General features: G+C 35.9%; 1 protein-coding gene across 3 annotated transcripts in view; it reads right to left on the bottom strand.

Annotated features, from left to right (window-relative positions):
* Positions 1-24617, bottom strand: part of carmil1 (capping protein regulator and myosin 1 linker 1) — a 112232-nt gene that overhangs the window by 15831 nt on the left and 71784 nt on the right. For all 3 annotated transcript variants that reach the window (XM_088929500.1, XM_088929502.1, XM_088929499.1), the window contains exons 23-31: positions 21925-22018; positions 21266-21364; positions 19784-19912; positions 19111-19242; positions 17194-17369; positions 15989-16076; positions 14695-14841; positions 2286-2352; positions 1513-1706 (exon numbers count right to left, since the gene is read on the bottom strand). In XM_088929500.1, the coding sequence (XP_088785626.1) occupies positions 1513-1706; positions 2286-2352; positions 14695-14841; positions 15989-16076; positions 17194-17369; positions 19111-19242; positions 19784-19912; positions 21266-21364; positions 21925-22018 (1126 nt within the window). The remainder of the gene's footprint in view (positions 1-1512; positions 1707-2285; positions 2353-14694; positions 14842-15988; positions 16077-17193; positions 17370-19110; positions 19243-19783; positions 19913-21265; positions 21365-21924; positions 22019-24617) is intronic.

Below are 24617 nucleotides of genomic sequence, written 5' to 3' on the forward strand. Positions count from 1 at the left end.
AGTTTGAAATCAATTTAATTTAAATTCCATAGAAAAGGGGCTACTGAAGACAGCAAATGTAATAGTTTGCAGTATTTAAAATAAAATAAATTAAAAATACAAATTTTAATTTTGTAACCCTTATTTGTTGCATTTTTCATTACATTACATTGCTAATTAAATGTATTCTGTGTGTCTTGTACTGATCATTTTTAAAGAAAGTAACTGATGCAGCATACATAGTGTTTGAAGCATAAAGAAAGAAAGTAACGGAAGGAATGTCAGTGTTGCACCATAATTTCTCAGCAATGGGTGAAAAAGCTCAGTGCCATACCAGGTGGCTTATCCTGTTCAGGTACTGGCAGTAAGCTTTGATGACGGTTTTCAAACCATACTTTTTCAAGAATAGCTCATTAGCATAAAAAACAAAAATAAAGAAGGAAAAGAGCATGCAGAGCATGATATAAAACAGGCAAGACATTCAGAGGCATAATCCCATACACTGTTAATAGGAAATCACTTAATATAGTTTATTTCATGTTTAAGCAGCTAAAAGAAAATATTTCAAATAGAGAAAAATAAAAATCCTTAAAAAGGGAAAAAACCCAAACTAAAATAATACTAAATGCAAACAGTAAGAGGAGCAAAAACATAAAAGGGTATGACCAATGTCACCATTAAAACTAAATTCAATTTACAGTTTAAGTTCAATTTAAGTTATGTTGTAACCCAAGTCTTGATCTGAAAATCGTCAACACTCGCCGACTGTGACTGGGATTCATTATACAATGATGCACAGATGTCACCGAGTATAGGACTAGTTGGTCAAGGTTATCTTTGCTCTCAGTTACACCTGCTGCCTCCCGAGTGCTTGCAGAAATATGGTGCTTTAAGTGAGGGACGTGCCTGTCCTCCAATTGGCATGGAGCATGTGAATTGTAAAATGACGAATGGCTGAAGGCTGGGGGAGGGGTCAGATGAGGCTGCCTAAATATTCTCATTCTCCTGTGTGGGGTTGCAGGGTCTGAGCCTAACTAGGTGGATACAACAACCAAAAAAACAATTGTTGATTCTTAATATATATAAAAAGAAAACAGTCCACAAGGGTACATCCCAAAAAATACCATATTGATATAAAAATTAAACTCAATTTTAATTTGTCACATGAACAAAGCGAGATGTGCCAAACAAAAGCAAAACACTTTGGAGAATAAAAATAATTTTTCTCTGGGTTTACATCATGATACCAATATGTAAGTGTCTGTCTAGTTATCTGTACTGTAAATGTTTCTTTCCGTTTGTTTTTTTATGTCAATGTCTGGGGTACTCAAGTTTTTTGTATTATTTCTTTTCCATTGTGTTTAACAAAACCACTATTCCCTTATTTTCTCTTAAACATTAGGGTCTGTGTTTTGTACACCTGAAGATATCAAATAATTAAGATTAATACATAATTAATAAATTTAAGAATAACTGTAGAAATGACAAGAGTTGAAAGGGAAGTGTAACTGTGCTCGCCAGAGAGGTACTTACAGCAATCTTGCTGGGATGCTGCTTTTTGTTCCTTTTGGGTCTGAGTTTGGTATAGTGCTGAAGTTTCTTGCCTTCCTCAGAAGGAAGCTCAGCAATGACTGCCGATGGTCTATTCTCCAGTTTAGGAGCTGGAGGGGGGTCCTCTATGTGAATGGGGACGTCCTCCAGGGCCTTATCCAGGTCGAACTCCATCTCTGACACAAAGACATTGGCATGATTGAGAGACGGAAACCAATACAATACACCTCATCACCTTCATCAATAAACTGAATGCTGCAATGATGCTGCACAAAGTCCTATAGAGTGACAGCAGGCACATTATATTAGCTTCAATTATTTTTCCTGTTTCTCTGCCAAAGCAAGGTTATTTTTCTTAAAGCTGAAAGAGATCATGTTGCTATTTGCTGCTACTTCCAGTGCATCATGAGCACAGGAGACTCTGGTTTTCCAGCAGTTTTGCATTTCAAGCAGGTACAGTCTCATGCCTCCTCCTGGGAGAGAGAAGAATTCAGCCCACATGTGCTTTTGTACCATGACCTCTCCTGCTACAACAGCCCTTACAGGCATAATGGTTTAGCAATATGATGTATTCAGAGGGCCTAAAAACAATGAACAGGATTAAAAGGCAAGACATTTAGTTGTTTTTACAGTGCACCAAACCTCACACAATTCGAAACCAGACAGTCATCACATTTGGATGAATTAAACCAAAGAGATTAAGGACACTTCATTCCAGAAGCTGGCTTAATTCTGCAAAACAACAGTTAGCTTACCGAAGGCCCTTGAGACTGGCCGGAGCATTCTGCTGTGAATGCTTTTTCTTTTTGACTTGGGCGTCATCTACCAACCAGAAACAGAAAGATGTTACTTTGCTGAGCCGTGACTGAAAGATGGGCTGAAAACAACATGGTTACATTCATGTCATCATTTTCTCGGTTTTCTTATTAACAGCAATTATCATTACAAGCTATTGATTAGAACAAATCCAGGATGTAAACTAAAAGAAAATGTGTTCCATGTTTAAAATACTCAATGTAATTATACTGAGGTATTTATTTTTTCATAAATTCAACATTATTTTGCATCTTTTTCCATCAGAATCCATTATAAACTTCAAGATTAGTGTAAAGAATGACAGGTTGCTTCAGATGTTAATTCCTCCATTTACAATGTTGACCTTTTTAAAAAGAAAACCAACTGTAGTGAAGGAAAAAGCTTAGAGATCAGTGGTCGATAGTATTTACTGGAGGCTAATTATGCCACTCTAAATGTATGAAAGAACAAAGATTTTCTTATCTGTAAGAGCATTACAGCTGTCCATCAAACCACAGCTAAACAACACAACTTCCAAATGGAAAAGCTTTAAAAAAATTGCTATGTATGGATACAAATCCCACAATTGATGAGAAAATGCCACGTTTGTATTTTAAGTCAATTTAAAAAAAGGAGGTGCATATTCCTATGCAACTATTTTGAGACGTAATCACAATGAAGTTCTTCTGTAAATCCTTAAAGGAATTTATTTAGTTTATACATGAATATAGAAACAAATCTAAAGGTTCAATTCGGTGTTAATAGAATACATAAAATGGCACATATTTATATGCATATAAAGAAATATGACAGTAAAAATTTGGACACCTTAATTGAAACCCAGCTAGGAAAGGAAAATATTCTTACTGTAAATCATTTGCTTATGCTCTGGTTATTTGAAATGGCTGTCATCCACTTTAAATAATTTAACAATGGATGCATTTTACTTGTATTTTAGCTCAGCTCTTCCCATAAAACTGTCACTCCTGATAAAACTGTTCCTTACATTTCAGAATCTGAACAAATCTAGACATGAGTATTGTGTAACAATGCAGAGCAAGCCTGTAGTCAATTACTCAGATCTTCTAAATGGGAAGTCTGAATGCAAGCAGAGAAGGAATGGTAAGTGCATTACCATTGCTCTAAGAAAGGAGTCAAACTAGGCTCTGAGCCACGGAAGACTGGCCTTTATGTTCTGTTGCTCCAAGGGAGAGGTCTCGTACAAGTAGCTCAGGTCAAGCCTTTCAGTCATTTCAAATACAGAATTAAAACTCATCTTTATGAGTCTGGCTTGTTAAATACTCTTTAATTTACTAGATTAATTTGGAATTCCTGTCTGCTGATGGAATACATGATCGTTTTATTGTAAAGACTTATTATTATTATTATTTACTTATTATTAGACAAAAATAATTAAAATACCTCCAAACTTAAATACATGATTAGCACCTTGTCAGGGGACCCCTAGATCAGCATCAGATATATCCTGGAATTAAATTGAGGACCATCAGCATGACAGTGGGAGTTAATTCCATGACAACAGATCAGCAATCTGTTCAACTTTTAGAACACGGACACTGAAGAAAACAGCACCCAGAACTGAGCTTTGTGGGAACCAGATGTAGCCAAAGGCACACTAAATTACTTGTGATTGTAAGATGTGACAAAGGCAGGACTAAGGTCCAACAATAATATTAAGTTACATTTTTATAGTGCTGTTCTTGTCAAAGAATCCAAAACATTTTATACGTACTGTAGGAAGGTGCCCACATCATCCAGCACCAAAGTGAAGCATTCGCCATTCTGCACCCATACAATACCTCACTATACACAGCGGGTGGAAAAACTGCTTCCCAAAATTATTTATGGTGGACACTTAATTGGGTCACAGAGATTAAGCTCAGAAAATATTTTCATAGAATAATGATTTCACAGTTTTAGAATGGATATAATCTGGGACACTAAGGTCTGTATTCTCACAGTTCTGAACAGTGTCATGGCACTTTTAATTGCAAAGCAGCCAAGACCTGTTTAACATCTCATCCAAAGAACAGTACCTACAGTATAGCTCAGTGTACCCAGTCAACATACTAGAGGCACTAAAACAGACATTATGGAACAGAGGGAAAAGTGCCACCTACTAGAATACTAACACCACTTACAAGAGAATATACAATATCTTGTATATTTGTACAATCTTTCTCAGTGGTCTCCCTTCACAGTAAAAAACAGACCCAACTTTGCTTAGCTTCTCAGATCTGCTGATATCAGGTAACAATGTGATAATAATGCTGTCAAAATGTATGGCATTAGTCATAAAGAAATCACTGATAAACTTCAGTACAATATAATCATCTAAAACCTAACAGGAAGGGTTTAAAGATCTCATTTAAAATGTAACAAATGTCACCACATGTTCTACAACTGAAGATATAAAAGGAAGAAAAATAGCCTGTTATTACACAGGATGTCAGGTTTCTAATTTGCCTTCTTTCCTAAGAGGAGTAATGCAACATGTTTGACAATAGGACAACACTAGAGCACAGTGATGCTGTAATAACTATTGTAACTGTGTGATAAATTGGCAAAGAGCTGAAAAGCTGGAAAAAGAACAACATAAAACTAGGAATACAAAGCACATTGTATGTACTGTCCATCAAAAATGGATTGCGTTACCCTATCAAAACATGAGAGGGCGAACAAAGGACAATTTACTATACAGAATTCAGCACACAGTATGGGTCATAGGAGGAAGCAGATTCCTTATATTTTCTGCTTTATTACAAAAAATAACAATAATGCAATATATTGCATTTGAAGTAGAAATCTTAAGTTTTGCCTCTATCATATTAATGATTGACAAAAGCTGTCTAGGATTACCACTGCCTTTCTCAACGAGGTTAGATACAAACCGTGCAGGCCTGCTGTGTTTTGCAGGTGAAAGGGCATCCTATATATACTGTATTTTAAAGGGATTCCAAGCCTACTGATGAACAGTGAGACCAGCTTCTCTCCACCTGCATTCTAACATGTGACCTGGAGCTTTCCTAGACTGTAACAGATTTGTATAAGAAGTAAAGAAGAAGACGGAAGAGACAGAATACATCTTCTCCGAGGCTATAAGTTCAAAAATATTCAACACTACTAAACAACTTCACCATTTCATCCAGAATTTGGGATCAGGCATCAAACAAGTGTGAGTCAGAAAATGAGTTAGTGAACCTGGCAGGAGTCGGAGATTTCAGACTATGAAACATAATGCTGCACTTAGTCCTGGAGGGAGGCAATGGAAATTTTAGTTCACTTATAACAGCCAGATGGTCTGACATGTCTAAATCAAGAACATACAGTAAATATTGAAAACAGTCAGGCCATCAGTAACGAGAAGACGTAATTTATGGCGCTGGTCATGTGCTGAAATGTTATCACGCTGTGCGAGACCAAAACAGTCTCATAAAACTGAGAAAAATCAGGCAGGTCAGGTGTTAACGAGTATCAGAACCAACATGCACTGTGCCCTGGAATTCCCTAAAAGCAGAATTCTATCGGCTGCAGAACATACCAGCGTAACAGTGTTAACATAACCAAATATTCAACTAAACAAAAGTAGTGATTTGGCTCAAGAAGCCAATACTCCAAAATCAAAGCTGTCGGCACAGGTGTCATGACTTTGCAAGCCAAATACTAATGTGATTCAAATGAAGGTACAGCTAGTCATCTCAGATTAAAGTTAAAATTGAACCATGATGATCACTGTTGAGAGCATTTAACAAGAATGCCCTTTTGCCTTAAATATCTTAAATATCGAGCGTTAAGAAAACGTAACTCAACAGACAAATTGTATATAATGTCTACAACCTGGTAACTGAGATTTCAAAACATAGAATAAATTTTGGAATTTAACAGCAGAGTGGTGAAAGAGGAATTTGTGCCAATAAGAATGAATAATGTCAATATTTGGAAAATCACATGTAAAATTGCTGTGCCCTGAGCCTCAATACAAATATTCTCATCTATATAAAACTTCTAAGTAATCAGTGAGCACATCACACAGTGTAAAACCAAGGATGCATTGTTTCGGCTAGCTTTCTGCAACGACATAATCCTTCCTTGCATCAATGTCCAACGCCAATCTGAAGATGAGCTCTCCATGCTTAGTTTTAATTACTGTACTTGTGCACTGAGAACTGACTGTTCATCTCGACCTATGCTACCTTCCCAAAACATTGCCTTGCTTTGCGTCTGTACTTTTTATGGGATTTCAGTCTGTAAAATGGTTTTAATCTTAGAAATTAAACATTTGCAATCATGGTTTTTGCTTTGAAAATCTGAAAACAAAATTAAGATGCATATTGTCTCCTTCTCTCAACATAATATGCAATATACAGTACTTCTGTCATCTAAGAGATACAACTTGGTAACCTTTGTTAAGCATACAGCTATACAGATACAGACACATAAGATATACAGTTACATAGGAAATCACACATGTACCTACACATATTTGCAATGCTACTGTCCAAAGTTTCAAAGTAATGTATTATTGTTACAGGCAATCACATATGTATTAAGCAATTAATATGTCCCTCTCTAACTAGAGAAATGATGTAAATTGTTACCTGAAACTGTCCTCACACAGCTTCCTTATTTTTTAAGAAATAATCCAAACTGTAGTACGTTTGGAATTAAACTTCCTTCTAGGCTTCTGATCATTCAATTGCTTTGCAAGCCTGATGCTTCTTTTCTTTTCCCCGTTAGAAGCAGTTGTTGACTAGATTTCCCCTTGTCCCTTGCAGTCACTTTTGACAAGACACACAACATAATTGAATGAAATCATAAATGGACTCAAGCAAAGATAGTGGCATAGTGGGTAGTATTAGTCACAACAGTGCAAGCAAGCAGGGAGGCTGAGAAGAGCTGTACTTACACTGGTGCAGCACAGAGTCTCCAGGAAGCAAAGGGATGAGAGAGAGAGAGCAGAAGAGGGAGAGAAGACACAGTGAGGATCAATGGGCCCACAGAAAAAAGCACGATGAAGGAAGAAGTTTGAGAAGGAAAACCTGCAGCATGTCACCAAGAGATACAATCAGGATGAGCCATGAGTTTCACAATTAAAAAACATCCAAAGACACAGTAAGTACACTGACATGGCATGCATCATACAAATTCTCATTGGAGCAATGGATTTTGTCAAACAGGATAAAAAAGAAAAGAACCACATTAAGAACCAAGGTTTAGAATTTTTCCCTCTGCACAAACACTTAAAAAAATAATCATAAGGGTATACAAATGAGTAAAGGATGTGATGAGAAAGAGATCATCATTATGCAGATTGGCTAAATGAGAATGCTGGATTAAGGAAATGCTTTGTTATATCATAAATCCAAAAGTCATGATATCTTGAAATAAAGCAAGTGACAGTAAGTATAGAAAGAAAGCCTCACTGATAAAGTCTCATTGGCAAGACTGAAGAAATATATCTTCAAAGACCTGGTACTGAGTATAGTTTGATAAAGAGACTATAGACATGACCATAGATATTTTGATGACTGCCCTTGGTCAACTACAAATCGGCACTTAGTCCATACTGAACACATAATTTGTAAAACTGTCATACAATAAAAGTCACACAAAATTAGTCAGCTACTGTGGAGTTATTGCAGCAGTTCCCACAAGTCACTTTGAGCCCTATTTCAATATGAATAAACTATGAAAATGTGAACTCTGTGACAGAAATTCTCATGGCACCGGAAAAAAAACCCAAAGCATGTAGCTCAGCTCTTATGAAGTTACAGAACCAAGGTTTTCAATGTGATGGTTCTACTATAGCTATTATATTACTTAGCTGAAAAAAACATTCCTGGAATGCTTAACATTTGTCTAAGGTTTCCCATTATTGAGTGTATGTCTCCAGAGAATTTTGAAACTGATTTAGAACAGGCAGAGTTCACAGTTCACAGCTCTTTTTGAGGCACTATTCCAGCTGAAGAACAATATTGTGCTGAATTATTCCTATATAACTGACTTAACATAAAGCAATACTGAAGGTATTCTTATAGAAAGTATCAAACGCAGTACATCTTACTGTTCTGTTTTGTCTAAACATGTTTAAACATGTGTACAGTATACTGTATACCAAACTGAATTAATCTGTCTCATCAATGGCTGAGCAGTGCATAGAGTCAATATTCCCCAAGCAATATGTTTGCCCTTTAGTAGGTAACATGGTCCATTTGAAATGTAAAAATTGAAGTATTTTTTTGGCGTGTGTTAATCCTCTCATATGCTTGTTTTAAAGCAGGCACATTTCCTACATATGGAAGGCACGTTGCCTTATTTTAGATTTTTAGATCTACAGTCAGAACTAATTCTAAACTAAATTTATGTAAACTATATCCTACGTATGAAATGTGTTAGTCAAACAAAACAGACCACTGTGACTATACCGTACACAGGACCAGTCATCCTGCTGAGACCTCCCCAAGAGCAACCTTGAAAATTATCCGGGAAGTTACAGTCTCTCTTGCTGTGGCAAATGTCAGTGTTCACACCTCAACCATCAGAAGAAGAACAGGAACGGTTTTCATGTGAGGACAGCTGGGAAGAAACTATTGTTCACTCTAAAAAAATCATTTTTTTTCCAACTTTCCCAAGGAGTACCTGGATGATCTACAAGATTACTGAAGGAAGGTTCTCTGGACAGAAAAGTCAAAATACCCTTGTTTTGGCTGTAATGATAAATATTTAATGATAAATACTGCCTCCCATCAGAAGAACCTGACACCAAATGTCAAGTCTTGTGGTGGGAGTATCACGGTTTTGGGCTGTTTAGCTGCCTCAGGATCCAGACAGCTTGCCAACATTGACAGAAACCATAATCTGGTGTTGTATTAACACATTCTGAAGGAGAATGTCAAGCCATTCACTTGTCAGCTGAAGCTGAGCTGATTATTTGTAATGCAGCAAGACAATAATCATAAACATACAATCGGATCTACAATAGAATGGCTTAAGAAGAAATTCTGCAATTTTGGACCTAAACTAAATTTTATGGCAGGACTGGAAGCATGCAAGGACAGTTTCAAATGTCACTGCCTTGAAGCAGTTCTATAAGGAAGAATGGACCAAATGAAGAAAAAAACCTTCTTTTAGGTGAAAACAGTGTTTGCTCTTTCCCATAAACAAACTCTGTACCTTCTCCAGACTTCTTCCAGGTACTGTAGCTTTTTAAATTTGTAAGACCCATTTATACCTTTTGTCCTTATGTTAGACATGTGCATGCTTTGTTGACATATTTCTTGCGAGTAATTACCCATTCAATTAATAAAACACAGAATAAGCACTGTAGTTTTCCCAGCAGTTTACTGCTTTTTTCTGTTGCTTTGGTCAGAAAACTAACAGAACAGAGTGTAAGTAAATTAATCCCGATTACATGAATTCGATTTACATGGTGGTGGTAATGGTCCATAACATTAAAATCACTGCAAACACGAGTCAGAGAACACAATTTGCTCAGACAAATCTTACTTTACATTTCTGAACTCTTTAATGTTCAAGTTTGCATCACTGACAAACACCCAAGCTGCATGACATTATTTTGTAAAGTATATCAGAATTCTGTGTCGCAGTTCTAGAATTTGCTCTGGTTCAGCTATGATCATCATGATCTGATATTTAACTGAAGACTATAGCAGTCTATAGCTACAGCTACACTGCATTTTACATTGTGAAAATTATTTGTCTTTGACAAATTTATTTATATCACAAGTTTTCTAATTCACTCATGTTTTTAGCTATGGCTAAAGAAGATTGTTCAAATTATTTCTGTTGAACAAAATTATCCGGCTAATTATGAAATGTTTTACTGTTAGGTATTATTACTTTTTCAGCATTTGATTGTTCAACACGCTACCCGATCAGTTCAACCATCAGGACTGAAGTTTTACTGTAACAATAATTAATGTTTACACCATTTGGGTCACAAATCTGCTACTGTCAAAACATAAATTATTAGCTAGATGTCTTGTAAGTGTACAACATACACTAATTACTTACATGTAATTACTGATTACATGCTGGTTTTAAAATAGCAATTGCTTAGCGTGACTGACTTTCAGTGTACAGTTGAGTTTGGTCCCGTATAGGTTCCTGAATTCTATTTTTATGCTCACCTTAAAACTGACATTTATAATCTGCTATTAAGTGTAAAACTTAATAAACAAGACAGATGTGCAGACCTTTTGTATGTAATTGCAAATAATGTCTATATTAGCTAGCTAAACAGAAAACACTGAAGACGAGATGGAATTGTTGCACCATCATGATAACATTCTGTTGCTAAGAACCCAATCATATGCTGTATTTGTGATGACGCACTGCAGGGACCAGTCTACTGTGATCACACACAGTACAGTACGTGTGAATGTCAAAGGTTTCATTAATAATTTAAATATTAAATACATATGATCCCAATCCAACTAATCTCAAATTGGAAATCAACACTGCCTTCTTACGTTATCTTAACATGGGTAGATTTCAGTTTGATTGACTGGGCCATTTTCTGACACCCAGACAACTGCTGGTCTCAAATAAACATCAATAACAGCTTGCAGTATTTTGGGAAGTCATTTTTGGAAACACAGAGGAGGTCAGGTGACATGAATTGTTGTTCAACAGCAAAATATTTGTGTGTAGTGAACTTCATTTGGTCAGCATTTGTTTGACAGTAAGATTTCCATACTTTTTCCAAACTTACTTCTTATTTTCCAAACTTTTCCAGGTGTGGAAATCAGTAATTTTTAATTCCATACTGTTCCTGACTTTTCAGACCTGTGCAAGCATCCTGGAAAATTAATGGTTCAGCACAACAATTGTTGTTGTCACAAACAATAAAAATGAATGGACATGAGTAATACCAGGAGTTGTGTTAATCTAAGACCATGTAGCAACATATTAATCTTTAAATTCCTTTTTTTTAAAAAAGAAAAATTACTTGTCAGTCAAAATAGGAAAGCATTAACAGTCCACTTTACCACATTAATGCACAGGGAAAAGTTCGGATAATGGATATAGACAATCAATATAGCACTTAAAAGGGAGGAAAATTCATTAAAGACATGGCAGCTAAGGGACGATAATGTTTTTCTTTCAATAATCTCTGCCAATCAGGGTCAAAAACAATCGGAAGGTCATCAAGGTATTCAAACACATAATTTAACAGACTAGCAGCAAAACTGAAGGTAACATAAGTAGAGTTACCACACTGTAAATTATATAAGGATTTTGCTTAGAAGGTAAAAAAAATAAATAATTGCAGGCGTATATATAAATGTATGGATCAACCACAAATATTTATTTAATAATTTTTAAAAGTTTTATTTTTTGCTAAAATTGGATTATTTAAAATCAAATATTCCGGAAGAGTGAAGTGAGAAACAGACATTGCCTCATTGCAACTGTCTGAGCCACAAAGAAGGTGCATATATAATTTGACTCTAAAAGATCACGATAGCATTTAGTCCTTTCCTTGAGTTAACTGCTCAATTAATCTCAAGAAAGACTCTGTGGTGTTTGCTAAAGAAGTGGATACTAGGTCAATTTAAAAAAAAAATCATTGATTCACCACAGTTCTATTTTAGAAATAATTAACTCCAATACCTTTAATATGTGGCATTATTTTCCTTACATTTTATAACAGTTTAACAGAGATACTGTGACATACACCGTTCATTTCAGAAGCTTTGATCTTCATTTAGTATATCATCACAGAGTAAAATAATTGCTATGGAAGGCTTTCAGTTCAAGCTTCAAAGCTTAGCTTTTCACACCACAGTCAACACTTGCTGACCAGCGAGGAATCTGCTGGAAAGGTTGTTGGTACCAAGGAACTTGTTTTCTCTCTGATGGCTTAGATGGCTATCTTTCTTTTCTGGGTTATTAGGTAAAAGAATATACTAGTGTAACATATTCTGGGGTGGGCATGTCAGCGTGGTCAGTTCTCTTAAGTTACTACAGGTGTGCAATGTTGTAAGGGATTCCAAATTAAACAAATGTCGAGGACAAAAATAACAATATAAAGAACAGAGCTCCTATTGATTTCATTTACCTTTTGTGACTTCAGACCCATGGTAATCGCATATTCTATAAAATCCTGCAATCTGCGTTATCAACAGAAATGCAACATCTTCATAAATGGTTTGAATTACTTTGCCTACTGACTAAATCAGCTTTTTTCAAGGTGACATTTTCAATGTAACTGCTCAACTGTATATTCAGAAAGAGATTTATTTAAACCATCTTTTCACCTGTTTTTTTTCTCTTTGCCATTTAATGTTACCTCATAACCACTGAAAAGTAAAAAAATCCTAGGAGTGGGGAAGCATATTGTTGTGATATTCCACCACCATCTCTTAATTGTCCTGTTAAAAAAACAAATTTACTGACAAAGGCTTTTAACCTTTTTTATTTCCTGTAGAATCTACTGATCTACTGTGGGGATTTGATATCACTAACACAAAATTGGCATATAAAAGCAGAAGGTGAGGGTGGGGGGGGTGGAATCTAAAATGTACTATTATAAAATACATTGCCTAATTATAAAATTATTAAGCAAATACTACTTGTGAGTATAACAGAGAAAGCACCTGAAGCCTTTCAGGAAAAATAAACTTCTAAATCAAAACTGAAATAAAATAGAAAGAAAAAGCATCCTCTACATACAAGTCACAAAAAAACTCTTCCCTAAGCACTAATTATAGGGGCACAGGAAGAACTGCTGTTTGACTTGACTTCATACTACTTAACCTAAATTGAGGCTTAAGGATTTACATCTGACTATCAAATAAATGGCATGTGCAGAGATTAGCAAAAACCTCTGCATTGTTCTTCTTTAAACAGTAATTGCTTTTAAGGTGGCATTTATTTCCTGTCAAAAAGGTTAAAAAGATTAAACTTCTAATGTGCTAAAAACCTGCTTAATTTGGCCAGTGACAATGACAGCTAGCTGCAGCTTGGAAAAAATCCTTTAGGTTTGCAATTGTGTGAAAGTTACCAGGGTCTAATTGAATATTATCAAGAATATCATGTTATTAATGTTGTTATAATCTGTTAGGATATAAAAAAGCCTTCAAAAACATTGCTATTCAGAGACTCTTCATTTTTCTTCAAGTTTATAGCTTTACAGATCAATTTAGGTCTGTTTAATTTTTTCAATACATTGGTCCACTTTTTTCCTATCATAATTAAATATACACTCATAGCGCTTTAGTACATAATAAAACCCAGAATACTTGATACCTTTATTCACTTTTAAAAGGTTGAAAAGCAGACCCAAAACATGTGAAACTAATTAAAAGGCCAATTCTTAAAATAATAACAAAATAATAATCATGGACTTCACTTTCACATGACTGGAAATCCTTTATATCTTAATGTTTAATCGGTTCTTTAAAACCTGCAGGCAGATAAAAAGTTCCTATCTACAATTCTTTTTTTTTAAATATATTTTTATATTATATTGTTAAAAAACACTGGTATTATGACTGAAAGCATATTTGATTATCATCCCGCTTCACATAAAAACAGCTGGTTTTGCAGTTCCAGATGTTTCAGTTTGGTAAATCTTTTCAATATGATCAAATACTGGAAATACACCATTAAAATGTGTCATAAATTAAAATGGTTTCTGTTTTGATTCTCATTACCTTACTCTTCTTGCTGTCTAAATTGGCAAGTTTAAATCTGAAACCTGCTGATGATCTAACAACTGCAACAAACAATGTTTGAGTAGCACTGCCCATAAATCTGTATACATGTTAACCTGTTAAAACAAACATGTTAAGCCATAATATTGCACCATTATTGCAAACTATTGCAAAACTAAGCTCTGGTCAGACTACGCTACACTGGAATATAATCCTTTATAGTAGATGTCTGGCAAAACTAAGATATGTACATAACATATACATAAGAAGGTCTCAATACTATGGCTATAAGTTCAGTACACAAACGTGAAGTTCTAGTCTTATTCTTTCTAACCACAGTGAAAGTGACAATAACCAGTGGGAATCAGACATTTAAATTTGGGGAACAAAAAACAAATACCTCCACTGGTATTATTTGATTTCAAACATACTGCATAACACAAAGTTTAAGGTGCAGAATGGAAAAGAGCAGTTACAAAACAAAGAGTCTTCCTAGACACGTCTTCTTCCCTTCCTATATTCTGTTTGCTTAAACCACATTTTTATTTTTTAAATATATTTGAACGGCGATTCAGAAACTTGGCGCACAGCTTTCTACCCAAGAATAAAGACAATGTAGTAGAACAGCAGATTGTCGTTATTTCAAGCCGGGAAGACAGAGTCCTACCATGCACGTGTCCAGATCCTCGATTCTTTCTCCCTCTGTCACATCCTCTGCTGTCAAACATCGTTTGGGGGCCTTCTCCTCTATCACCTCGATTTCCAGGGACTCCTGATGAACCAAGGGTTTACCCCCACCTTTCAAATGCTGTGCCTGGTGAGACAGAAAAAAGACACAAGCATTTTAACTGTGCTAAATGTAGAGGCATACTGTAGGTGTCCATGATAAAATTAACATGAGAGCAGAAATTGACTTTCTGTCTTGCAGGGACAACGGCAACATTTAATGGATTCAAATGGGGGAGGTGTTGACATTTGTGCGGTACCACACATTGGGGAGATTTGTACATCCCTATCATAGTCTGACAACTTCTTCAATATAGGATTTTTAAAAAATGTCCAATATCTACACATATGGAAAACTGCAATCTGCTGTTTACCCTAAAATATTGTTTATTGGCATTCACAGTGGACAAAGGACAGGTATATCTGATCACTACCCAAATACAGTATGCATGCAGGCTTGTGGAATATAGTGAAACCTCTGTCTTCATGAAGGTTTCTTACTTTGAAGTCTCCTTGAATAGCAATATTTTGTGGGGAGAAAAGGGTTGGGTTCTACAGCTGGTATAATTTCGGTAGTAATATTTTTGTTATAATTGTTAACTATTTCTAGAAATACTCTTGGTAATTATTGGTAGTAAGCATGTTTAATGAAGATAATACTACTATGCCTTACTGTGATAACAGGTCTACACACAACACCCATCTAATGCTTTCCTGTAGGATACTCAATAAAGCATAACCTATCATGCACCTCTACATAAACATGTTAACTATATGTTAACCAAGCTACGCCTTTACTATGGAGACTGATGCTGGTTGGGTGAAGTAGATCCACTAGATGAAGATGCCATGCAAGAGGGTGCCCACATTTACTGTTCTACTGCACAGCCTGTGAAAAGGCAGGTTTGGTCTGTGGCTTAAATTACTCAAATTCAGTTTTCATATTATCTAAAGAACACATTTTAATTTTGGTGGGCATTGAGAGTGTCTCAGCAGAATTTTTTTTTTCTGTAATAATCTCACTTTAACAATCACACTCTTGCTCATACTAACAACTTTAACCTAAACAGTTTCTAATACATCGTGTAGGTTTTGTAATGGGTTTCAATGCTTAATTTGTGCTGTTCAAACTACATTTCTTTTCCAGTTTCAATAGAACAACTAATTCAGTACTATTACTACTACCAAGGTTTTAAAACATGTTTTTTTTTAAAACACGAGCAAATATCACTCACCAAAACGTGCTGAGAGCTGGAAAGTGCTTCTAAGATCTCATCGACAATTCGGTCAGAAAGAAAGGAGGCAAGGCTCAGCTTCACTTCACTGTATGTACAATTACAACAAGAATGAGAGTGTGTTACAGGTTTGGAATTGAAGGCACTCCAAGGCAATACCTGTGGAGTCTGAAACTCCACAGGCAAATAACCACCATGAAGTAATGAGGAACCAAAGAACAGGTGTGATACAAACAAAAATACCACGTCCCAGAGTTAAACCAATCAGGGTTTGCTTTGAACATGGGATCAATTTGAAATGATAACTGACACAATTTTAGCCAGTCACTTGCATTATTGCTCAATTTTGAGCCCCAATTTGTTCATCACTGTTTATCTAAGTAATGTATTTTTAATATGCTTTTTTAAAATAATGGAACAAGTAATAGGTTTATTCCATGCTGAAAAAAAGAAGAAAGAGAACACAACGTTTCGGCCGTGGAGCCTTCAGCCTTTTTTTTTCAGCATGGAATAAACCTATTACTTGTTCCTTTGCAGCCTACGCATGCTGACGCAGATACCCACCTGAACTACTTTTTAAAATAATGATGCATATACAGTTAATATTTTTTTTCATTATTGGAAATGCAATTGCCACGTTTACTTCCTCAACAGAAATATTATTCTTTGTTGGAAATATAGATGGAGTGCAGATGTAGGATTCATGAATGTTAAATTTGCAGATGTTGTAGACCCTACTATACGACTCCCTCATAATCTTAACAGGTGGAAAGCTCAAACATATTAGTTTAAACTGCACTTAATCCTAAAAGCTAAGGATTACAATTACAGAGGCAAAATACAAAGATTCCATATACCATACAATCAATGTGTGAATCCTTGCTGGGTTAACCATGAGCCAGACTGAAGTTAGACTAACTGGTTAAACTTCGCAAGCGAGGACTCCATGAAGACCAGTGTGTTTTACAGACCAGTTGATAACTAGTCATTTACCTGAAAACATTTACCTAAAACAGCAACTGTAAACACTTTTGTTAAAATCCTCTGTAGATGAATATATACTGTAGGATTTTAATAATCATCAGCCTGGGCAAAGATAGGGATTAAAGCATTCGGGGCTCTAAAATACTTCAAGATGTCAGTTATCATCAGAATAAAAATGACCCAAATTTTCAGTGGATATGTAAAGAGTTCGGGTGGTGCACCTGATTTTGTTGATGATGTCAACTCCAGATTGCTCCAACAGGACGTTCTTCACAAAGTTTCGGGGGACAGACATTTTTCCAGTACTGGCTTTGATAAGGTCCTGACGGATATTGGCCTTTTTCATCACATGGGGACAGAGGGTCCCTGCCACATCCACCATGGACTCTAGCAGATTCTGTGAAGAGTGAAAAAGTATTAAAAATAATGAAGCACTTGTACAGTGTATTTCACTCTACTGTATCACAATACAGTCTATTTGATTTTAAGTAACTAAGACAGTTTAATTGGATACACTATCATCTGATCAGCCTGAGAGCAGAATAATAGTTATGCTAGCCCAAAAGTATTTTGAAAGGATTTGTCTCAGTGATAACTGTGGCAACCTCACTCTCTCAATATCACAGTCATTTTGTTTTTGTCAAGATAGCTTCCCAAAATACCAATTCAATCTTTGGTTGGCACACAGCTGACAGATGCTTTGGAACTGAATGTATCTGAATGCTAAAATACCTAATGAATTTCAAGTGATACAGAGAAAAACTACCCCAAACCAATTACAGCATAAATCAGAATGGTGGAAGCCTGAAATGTTTGTGGAGCACTTAAGGGTTAGAATACAGAAATTATGTGAATAGAAATGTCTTTTTCTATCTTTAAATCTGAGGATTGACTGAGTTCTGTTACTGTATACCACCTGGTTCTAAAAACATTGTTGGTAAAAAAAGCTTTCATCGGACTTTTGCTGCAGCACTCAGAAGCACTTCCCACTGAGACTGTTCAAATTACATTGCTATGTCTGAAGCAGAGAGCCCTGGGAAACCATTGCTCCCACACAGAAAATGTCCCCTCCCCCACCATAAATGTGTAAGAACAACATGTTAAAAAATGTACATTGGATATTTAATCCACCTATGCACAGAACACATGGGCTTGATACCCTCACTTATCTCTGAAAACCCTTCACTTTCACATCCACTCTTTCCCTTTGCAAAAAATCCTAAAAAATAAGCCATATAAGATTAGCTTTTCTTCTTTGAAGAGAATGCCCATTCCCGTGCATTCACAGAGGAAATCGATAGATAAGTGTGGCACAGACAAACAAGGTTGTGATGCACACACCCAAGGAGAACAGAGGGGCAGGCAGAATGACAAAAGGTGTGTAATCGAAGCTGACACACTGAGTCATTATCTCTTTTTATACAGCACAGCACAGGCACTGTGCTGTAAATGATACACTTATGACAAGGATGCTTGAGTGCTGATAGAGATATTGTCCCAGACTGCTGTGGCATCTTATGAGAAATCAGATGAGTTATTCTCTCTTCGGAATCACATACTCAGATTTAATCCTTCTGGCTCTACTGAAGGTGCATACAAAAGGTGACAATACACTGTACAGTCTAGTCAATTCAGAAATGAATATACAAAAGTGTACAGTATACAGTATACTGCAACCATATAATTTATATACTAGTCTGTAAACTAATGTAAATGATGTTAATACATGTAATCAATGTGGTTAGTGAAAAAAATCATCTGATCCGAACAATCACTTTTTAAAAAGAACATCCAAGCACAGGCAAAAATACAGAAAATTCAATACAGGAATTTATGCAATGACTAACTTATAAAACCATCATCTATTATTCACTTTTTACAAAACACCTTTTATTACATGCAGTCAAGTAACACAGCTTTACGCCCTGATTAGTATCTTCCGATACCTAATACTTATTACCCAATAAAAACGGCTTGAGTTAAGTCAGCCCTGGAGTTGAAGTGTATTTCCGTCGGTTCCTTCAAGATCTCTACCAGACAAAATCTCTAAGCTTCTAACAACTCAATAAGACAAAACGGGTCCTTTTTGTGTTTATTTAATCCAACTACAGTAAGCTCCTTCATTTATTAATTTTTACCTTCAGCTGTTCATCCATAACACATGTGATCTCCCCAGCCATAGATTCCAGCTTTTCTTCAATAGGTCCAGCTGATGAGCCACCAGACCCGCTCTCAGAAGTGGCTCCCAGGTGGTACAAATTTGGCAAGAGCTTTCACAACATGACAAGTGTTAGAATCACATACAGTAGGTCTCTCATTTCCCACTTCAAATTTCAGCTTGCAGCAGCTCAGGAGAGACAAGCCAAGACTTTCATAAGATGTTAAATTGGGACACTTTGCAACTTACCGACATTACTACTTAATAAAATAGTGCTGTATTTGTATAAGATACAAAGCCCTCTACTATTAAAATAATGTCTAAAGTACTGTAGATTAAATAATGCCCGTTTTTAATTATGACATGTCCCTTCGCCATTTCAAATTCAACAGTTCCTAAAAGGTAATAAAATTATAATTTATTAAACCTTTATGCATTGGGAATAGAGAAACACATGCAAATGTTTGTCCACAAACATCAACTCAACACCTAAATGTGTTTGACACACTCTTCTTTTTATACTTAGTACAGTACATTTGTACATGATTATTTAATTTTAGGTACTCATAACAGACTGACATTGGTGCACACTGTAGCAAGCCAGAAGTTAGAAGACTAGCAAACCTTAAGAACAGTCCAAACTGTCCCCTCACCGTTTTTGAATTTCTGGCATCCCTTATCAAGTTTTCTGCCATTTTAATGTCTTCTGAAATGGCATTATTCTCAGAGTTTCGCAGAGAGTTGAGATGGTCTTGAACTTTAACACATATTCTGTCTATCATCTAAATAAAGACAGGAACAAAGAGAAATGGTTAGGCCAAATCTATTGGATTTTTTACTGCAGTTACTAAAATAGTTTTATACTAAAACTGTTGCATTTTAATACCACCTTTAAAGAATGATAACATGATTTTCATTTTACTGATCTCATACACTAAGAGTTAAAGAGACCACCATTCTTTCACAAAAAGGCATACCAAATACCACACTACAGTTCTAAATATAAGACTCTTATAATTCTTAGCTATTAGTGAAATTAAAGGGATTATAAGTACAGCCTTCAAGGCTCTCAAACATTTACCCACTACAAAGAGTTTTAAAAGTAAATTATCAGTCAATCCTGTTTCTTCAGTTCCTTTACCAAAATGAAACAATTTGGAGAATATCAAAACAATGATACTTATTTTGTAAAAAAAAAATAAAGAACACAGTGAGCATTACAATGTACTGCATATAAAGTACTCACCACAATACACATACAGTAGGTACTTCCAAACTTAGAAATTTAGACAATTTAGAAAAAAAGACAGATTTTGCTCTCATGCATTATTTACTACACTGAAAGTAGTAGGAAATTATGTTATTAAAAAGATACAACCAGAAATATATGATTAAACATTTAATATAATACAGATAGAACACCTATATAAGCATTTGATTTTTCTATTACAGACATACAGTACATGCCAAATCAAATGTTTAATATTCTCAGGTTTTCAATGAATGGCTTTGAGAAATTTTCATACAATCAAATTATATGCAGCTTTTAGCATGACATCACTCAAACCTAAATACTAAGAACTGTATTCATGTCTTCAAAAATGACTCTGGGTGCTTTACACAACAATCCGTGTGTTGCACAGAAGTAAAGAGGACTTATGTTAGACATTAATGCAACAAAATTTATTTCAGTCTACCAGGCTGAGGAAGGGTGTTATCTGATAATACAGTAGTAACATATCCCTAACTTAGCAGAATTCAGAGACCTAGATACCTCATTCTAGAGACCTCATACCGATTTGCAAGCTAATTATCCTGGCAGATATTTGCAGCTACTGTACCTCTAATCTCTTACTGTGGTCCACTGATATCAACTACCAATTTACCACAAGTGACCTACTGATATTTTAGTTTCCACTCTGGTACTGAACTGTTAAAATTGATGCATGACAAAGTTAAAAATAAAAAAAAACCATCATCAAGCCACAAATCATGGAGTGCTGTACATCTATTTATTCACTGGTGTACCTGTACAATTAGCGCTTCTCAAGACCATTGAAAGAATTATGCCCACTGATTCCCCCATCTCATTTCTTGTCCACTGATGGTCCTCAGTTACTATTTTTAATACCGACCTGCTGTGTGGTGGTGGTGACAATACCCTGTTGCAGCCTGTATGCCTGCTCCTGCAGGTATTTACGAGTCTCATGATTCCGAAGAAGGTAGTTCTCAATCTGAAAAATCAAGGCATCTCAAAGCATCACTTGAATTCCACTTCATTAACAAGGCCGTTTCCTGCCGGGGTGATGAAATGAGCTAGATAGACGTCAGAAACTAAAATTGCATAGAATAGCTGTAATGTGTATAATGGCATCTGCTACGCCAAACAGCTTCTACTGCAGCAGTCCAAGAAGGAAATACTATCTCAGCCCATGTTTTTACATTTGATTATTGAAGTTGTCAGTTCACAGATCAAATGAATAAACAATGCAAAACAAATAAGGAAACAGAAAGAGCTGGCCTGCCTTAACTTGCTTCAGTGGATTAAAACATTCGATGACATTTTAAGTAGCAACAGAATGTTTGGGTAGCTGCCCTGAATTTTAAATAAAGTTCATTAAGAAAAATCTTGCTGTTAAATAGTACTGACATTGTATACTGTGTGGCTTTCTTCACAAAACTCTTCTTAAAGTCAACCAATAGCATCTTCCTGTTATAATGTGCAAAAATAGTCAAAAATGAACTTCCACACATTATAGGTTCTGGTAAAATACTTCTTGTACAAGGCACACACCTTTAGCAGTGCATCCTCTGTCTTCTCTGGACTGGCCTTCAGAGCTTGAGAGGCATCGATGATGGGAATAGGCATGAAACGGATAGTGAAGTTTCTTGAGGAGAAGAACAGAAGATGTTCTTTAAACTACAACTGGACAAACCTCAGACTAGGAGACTAATTGTGGACATGCTGTATGCCCCACTCTTCACTGGTGAATTTGCAACAGCAAGTTGACACAATAAGGACTAGAGGGACCAATGTCTGCAAAGTTACCCATGTTGGATATTAGAGAGTACTGTATACCTAAAAACTGTGCATTTGTATGTTACAAAAATCAAACAGATGAATCTAATTGCCATGGGAACAACAACTACTCTGATTCTGCACTAAGCTGCTAAAATCGAAAACAGAAAAAATGAAACCAATACCTCACAGTTGAATGACAGGGTGAGATTTTTATTTTTGTTGTTAAGCTTTAAAAACAACTTCTTGGATGATATTTTAAAAAACAGTTTCCAAAAATTGACAAGCAGCACATGAACAGTTGTTTCAGAGCTGGCAGTCCTAAAGGCCATGCCTGAATCAAGCTGTTCCCACACACTAATTGACTGTGACTTGACATCATTAGGTAGGTTACTCATCTTGTGCAAATGCAAAAACCATATTAATATTCATTGGAGCAACATAAAGCCTTCTGGAACAGTGCCTCTACAAAAGTGATTACACTGCGTGTATGGCAGACATGAAAAATAGGCTTATGACATTGTATGAATACTCCTCAGAACAGCAGGGAATTGCAAATTAGTCAACCTTGTATCTGTAAATTACTCAGTGTAATCTTCCTTCCACTGGGCTTTACATGCGTTTTATTCTTTAATGTATTTTTATATCTGTTTTATCCTCTTAATACAATGTCTATGTGAGGAATTTACCCATGAAGTAAAAGTTCACTCCTGTGAAACTAGTTACCCAGTGAGATCCACATAAGCCAGTTGACAGGTGGACAAATGTTGCAGTGAATTAACCTGATAATTTAACATTAGAGAGCACTGATGATCATAACACAGATTTAAGTTACAGGTAAACTATATTTAAAGTATTATTAATCAAAGCCATACAGGAAGCAGCATTCTTACACAAATCTGTGATAGGTGCTGTAATGCATAAGCATCACTCAAACATTGTCAGTATTATGTTTACACAAGGGTACAATCTTTTCCTTTCAAATAGTGTGACATAACTAGACAACTTATGTCAATGTCGGATTGCTTGCATATACAGTATCCCTCTGGATTTTATAACCCCAGCCACATGAGGTCATCAAATTCTATTGGTCAGACTCTCACTTATTTGCTTACAGCAAAAGAAAGGTGATGGGGTTTCTAATTTAGCTAATTAAACAAGTCTTCCTATACTTAATGATAGCTACTGGGAAACTTGAAAAAGAGCAAAACTCTTGTTTGAGCCTCAAACAAAAGGCAAGATATGATCAGTTAAAGAAGAAGCACTGAAGGAACAAAATAAAATCCCTCCACAAACAGTTTCATGCCAACTAGACTTACATCATTACCTGTGCATTAGTAAGGACATTAGTAATGAGTGCCACATTGAACTGTTTTATTAACTGTACATAAAACAGCCCTGAGTGATTAACAAACTGCAACTCGCAATTCACAGTGAATTCAGTTTTTGATGAATTTGCAGATAACCAAAGCTGTCACAAATGAATAACCTCAACAATGCTTTAAAATTTAAAAGAAGAATGACAAGCAATAAGCAGGGTGGACATGAACATATTTATAAACAGGGATAGACACAGACATGTGAAACAGCTAGACTAAATGAGATGCTGTGCACGTACACAAGATCTTCCAATCCCACTTGTATTCCCTGCCACAGCTCCTGTGGATTGTACAGTACATTTGAGAAGGCAATTACCAGTCACTATGGCATGCATTTCTTAGAGCTGCAGCCTGCTGGAGGTTTAAAACAAGGTGCCAGCTACGCAGTAATTATGACATGTAAAGGCCATTTAAAAGAAAATGAATGACACAGATAAAAAAATAAGTCTATTTTGAACACAATAGTGCATAAATCCCAGTAGATGCTCTTCTACACACTGAGAAACTCTACACAATTGTGTCAAACCCCACCCTCTTTTTCACACGGCTGCCTGGCATGAACAGAATGAGGACATGAAAGAAGATCTGGCGAGTGGAGCTCTCCCAATGGAAAAGGAAGAGCCTGCAAGCCTTATTTTTTGTACTGAAGCTGCTGGTGATTCTCCATGTCCAGCAGTTCACCCTTTTTCTTCAGCATCACCTTTCATCTACTTCTTTTCTGCAGACTACCAGCTCTGCTATTTCCTTCTTAGCATTACACTCAGATTACAGCTGAAAAATACTATGAAAACCTGAACAGTAAAGGAAAGAAAGTGAATAAACCTGAGGCTAGCAGCATCTCTGGGGAATTGAGCTACTGGGGCCCCGAACATCTGATATATCGATAATCTATAAGATTGTTTTTAAAAAGCAAACAAATAAAATCTATGGATTGCAAGAGTCTGTTTCAGTTCTATTTAACTCTCATTTTAGGGTCTAAGGCAGGTCTGTTTGCACATCTGGTGATTTTTGTTCTTTCATGAATAATACAGTATAAGAGCAGTCATCAACTTGCAGTAAAGAGGAAAAATCTATAAACCCTTCTTGTAA

Source organism: Atractosteus spatula, chromosome 12, assembly GCF_055471065.1.
Source record: "Atractosteus spatula isolate fAtrSpa1 chromosome 12, fAtrSpa1.hap1, whole genome shotgun sequence".
NCBI lineage: Eukaryota > Metazoa > Chordata > Actinopteri > Semionotiformes > Lepisosteidae > Atractosteus > Atractosteus spatula.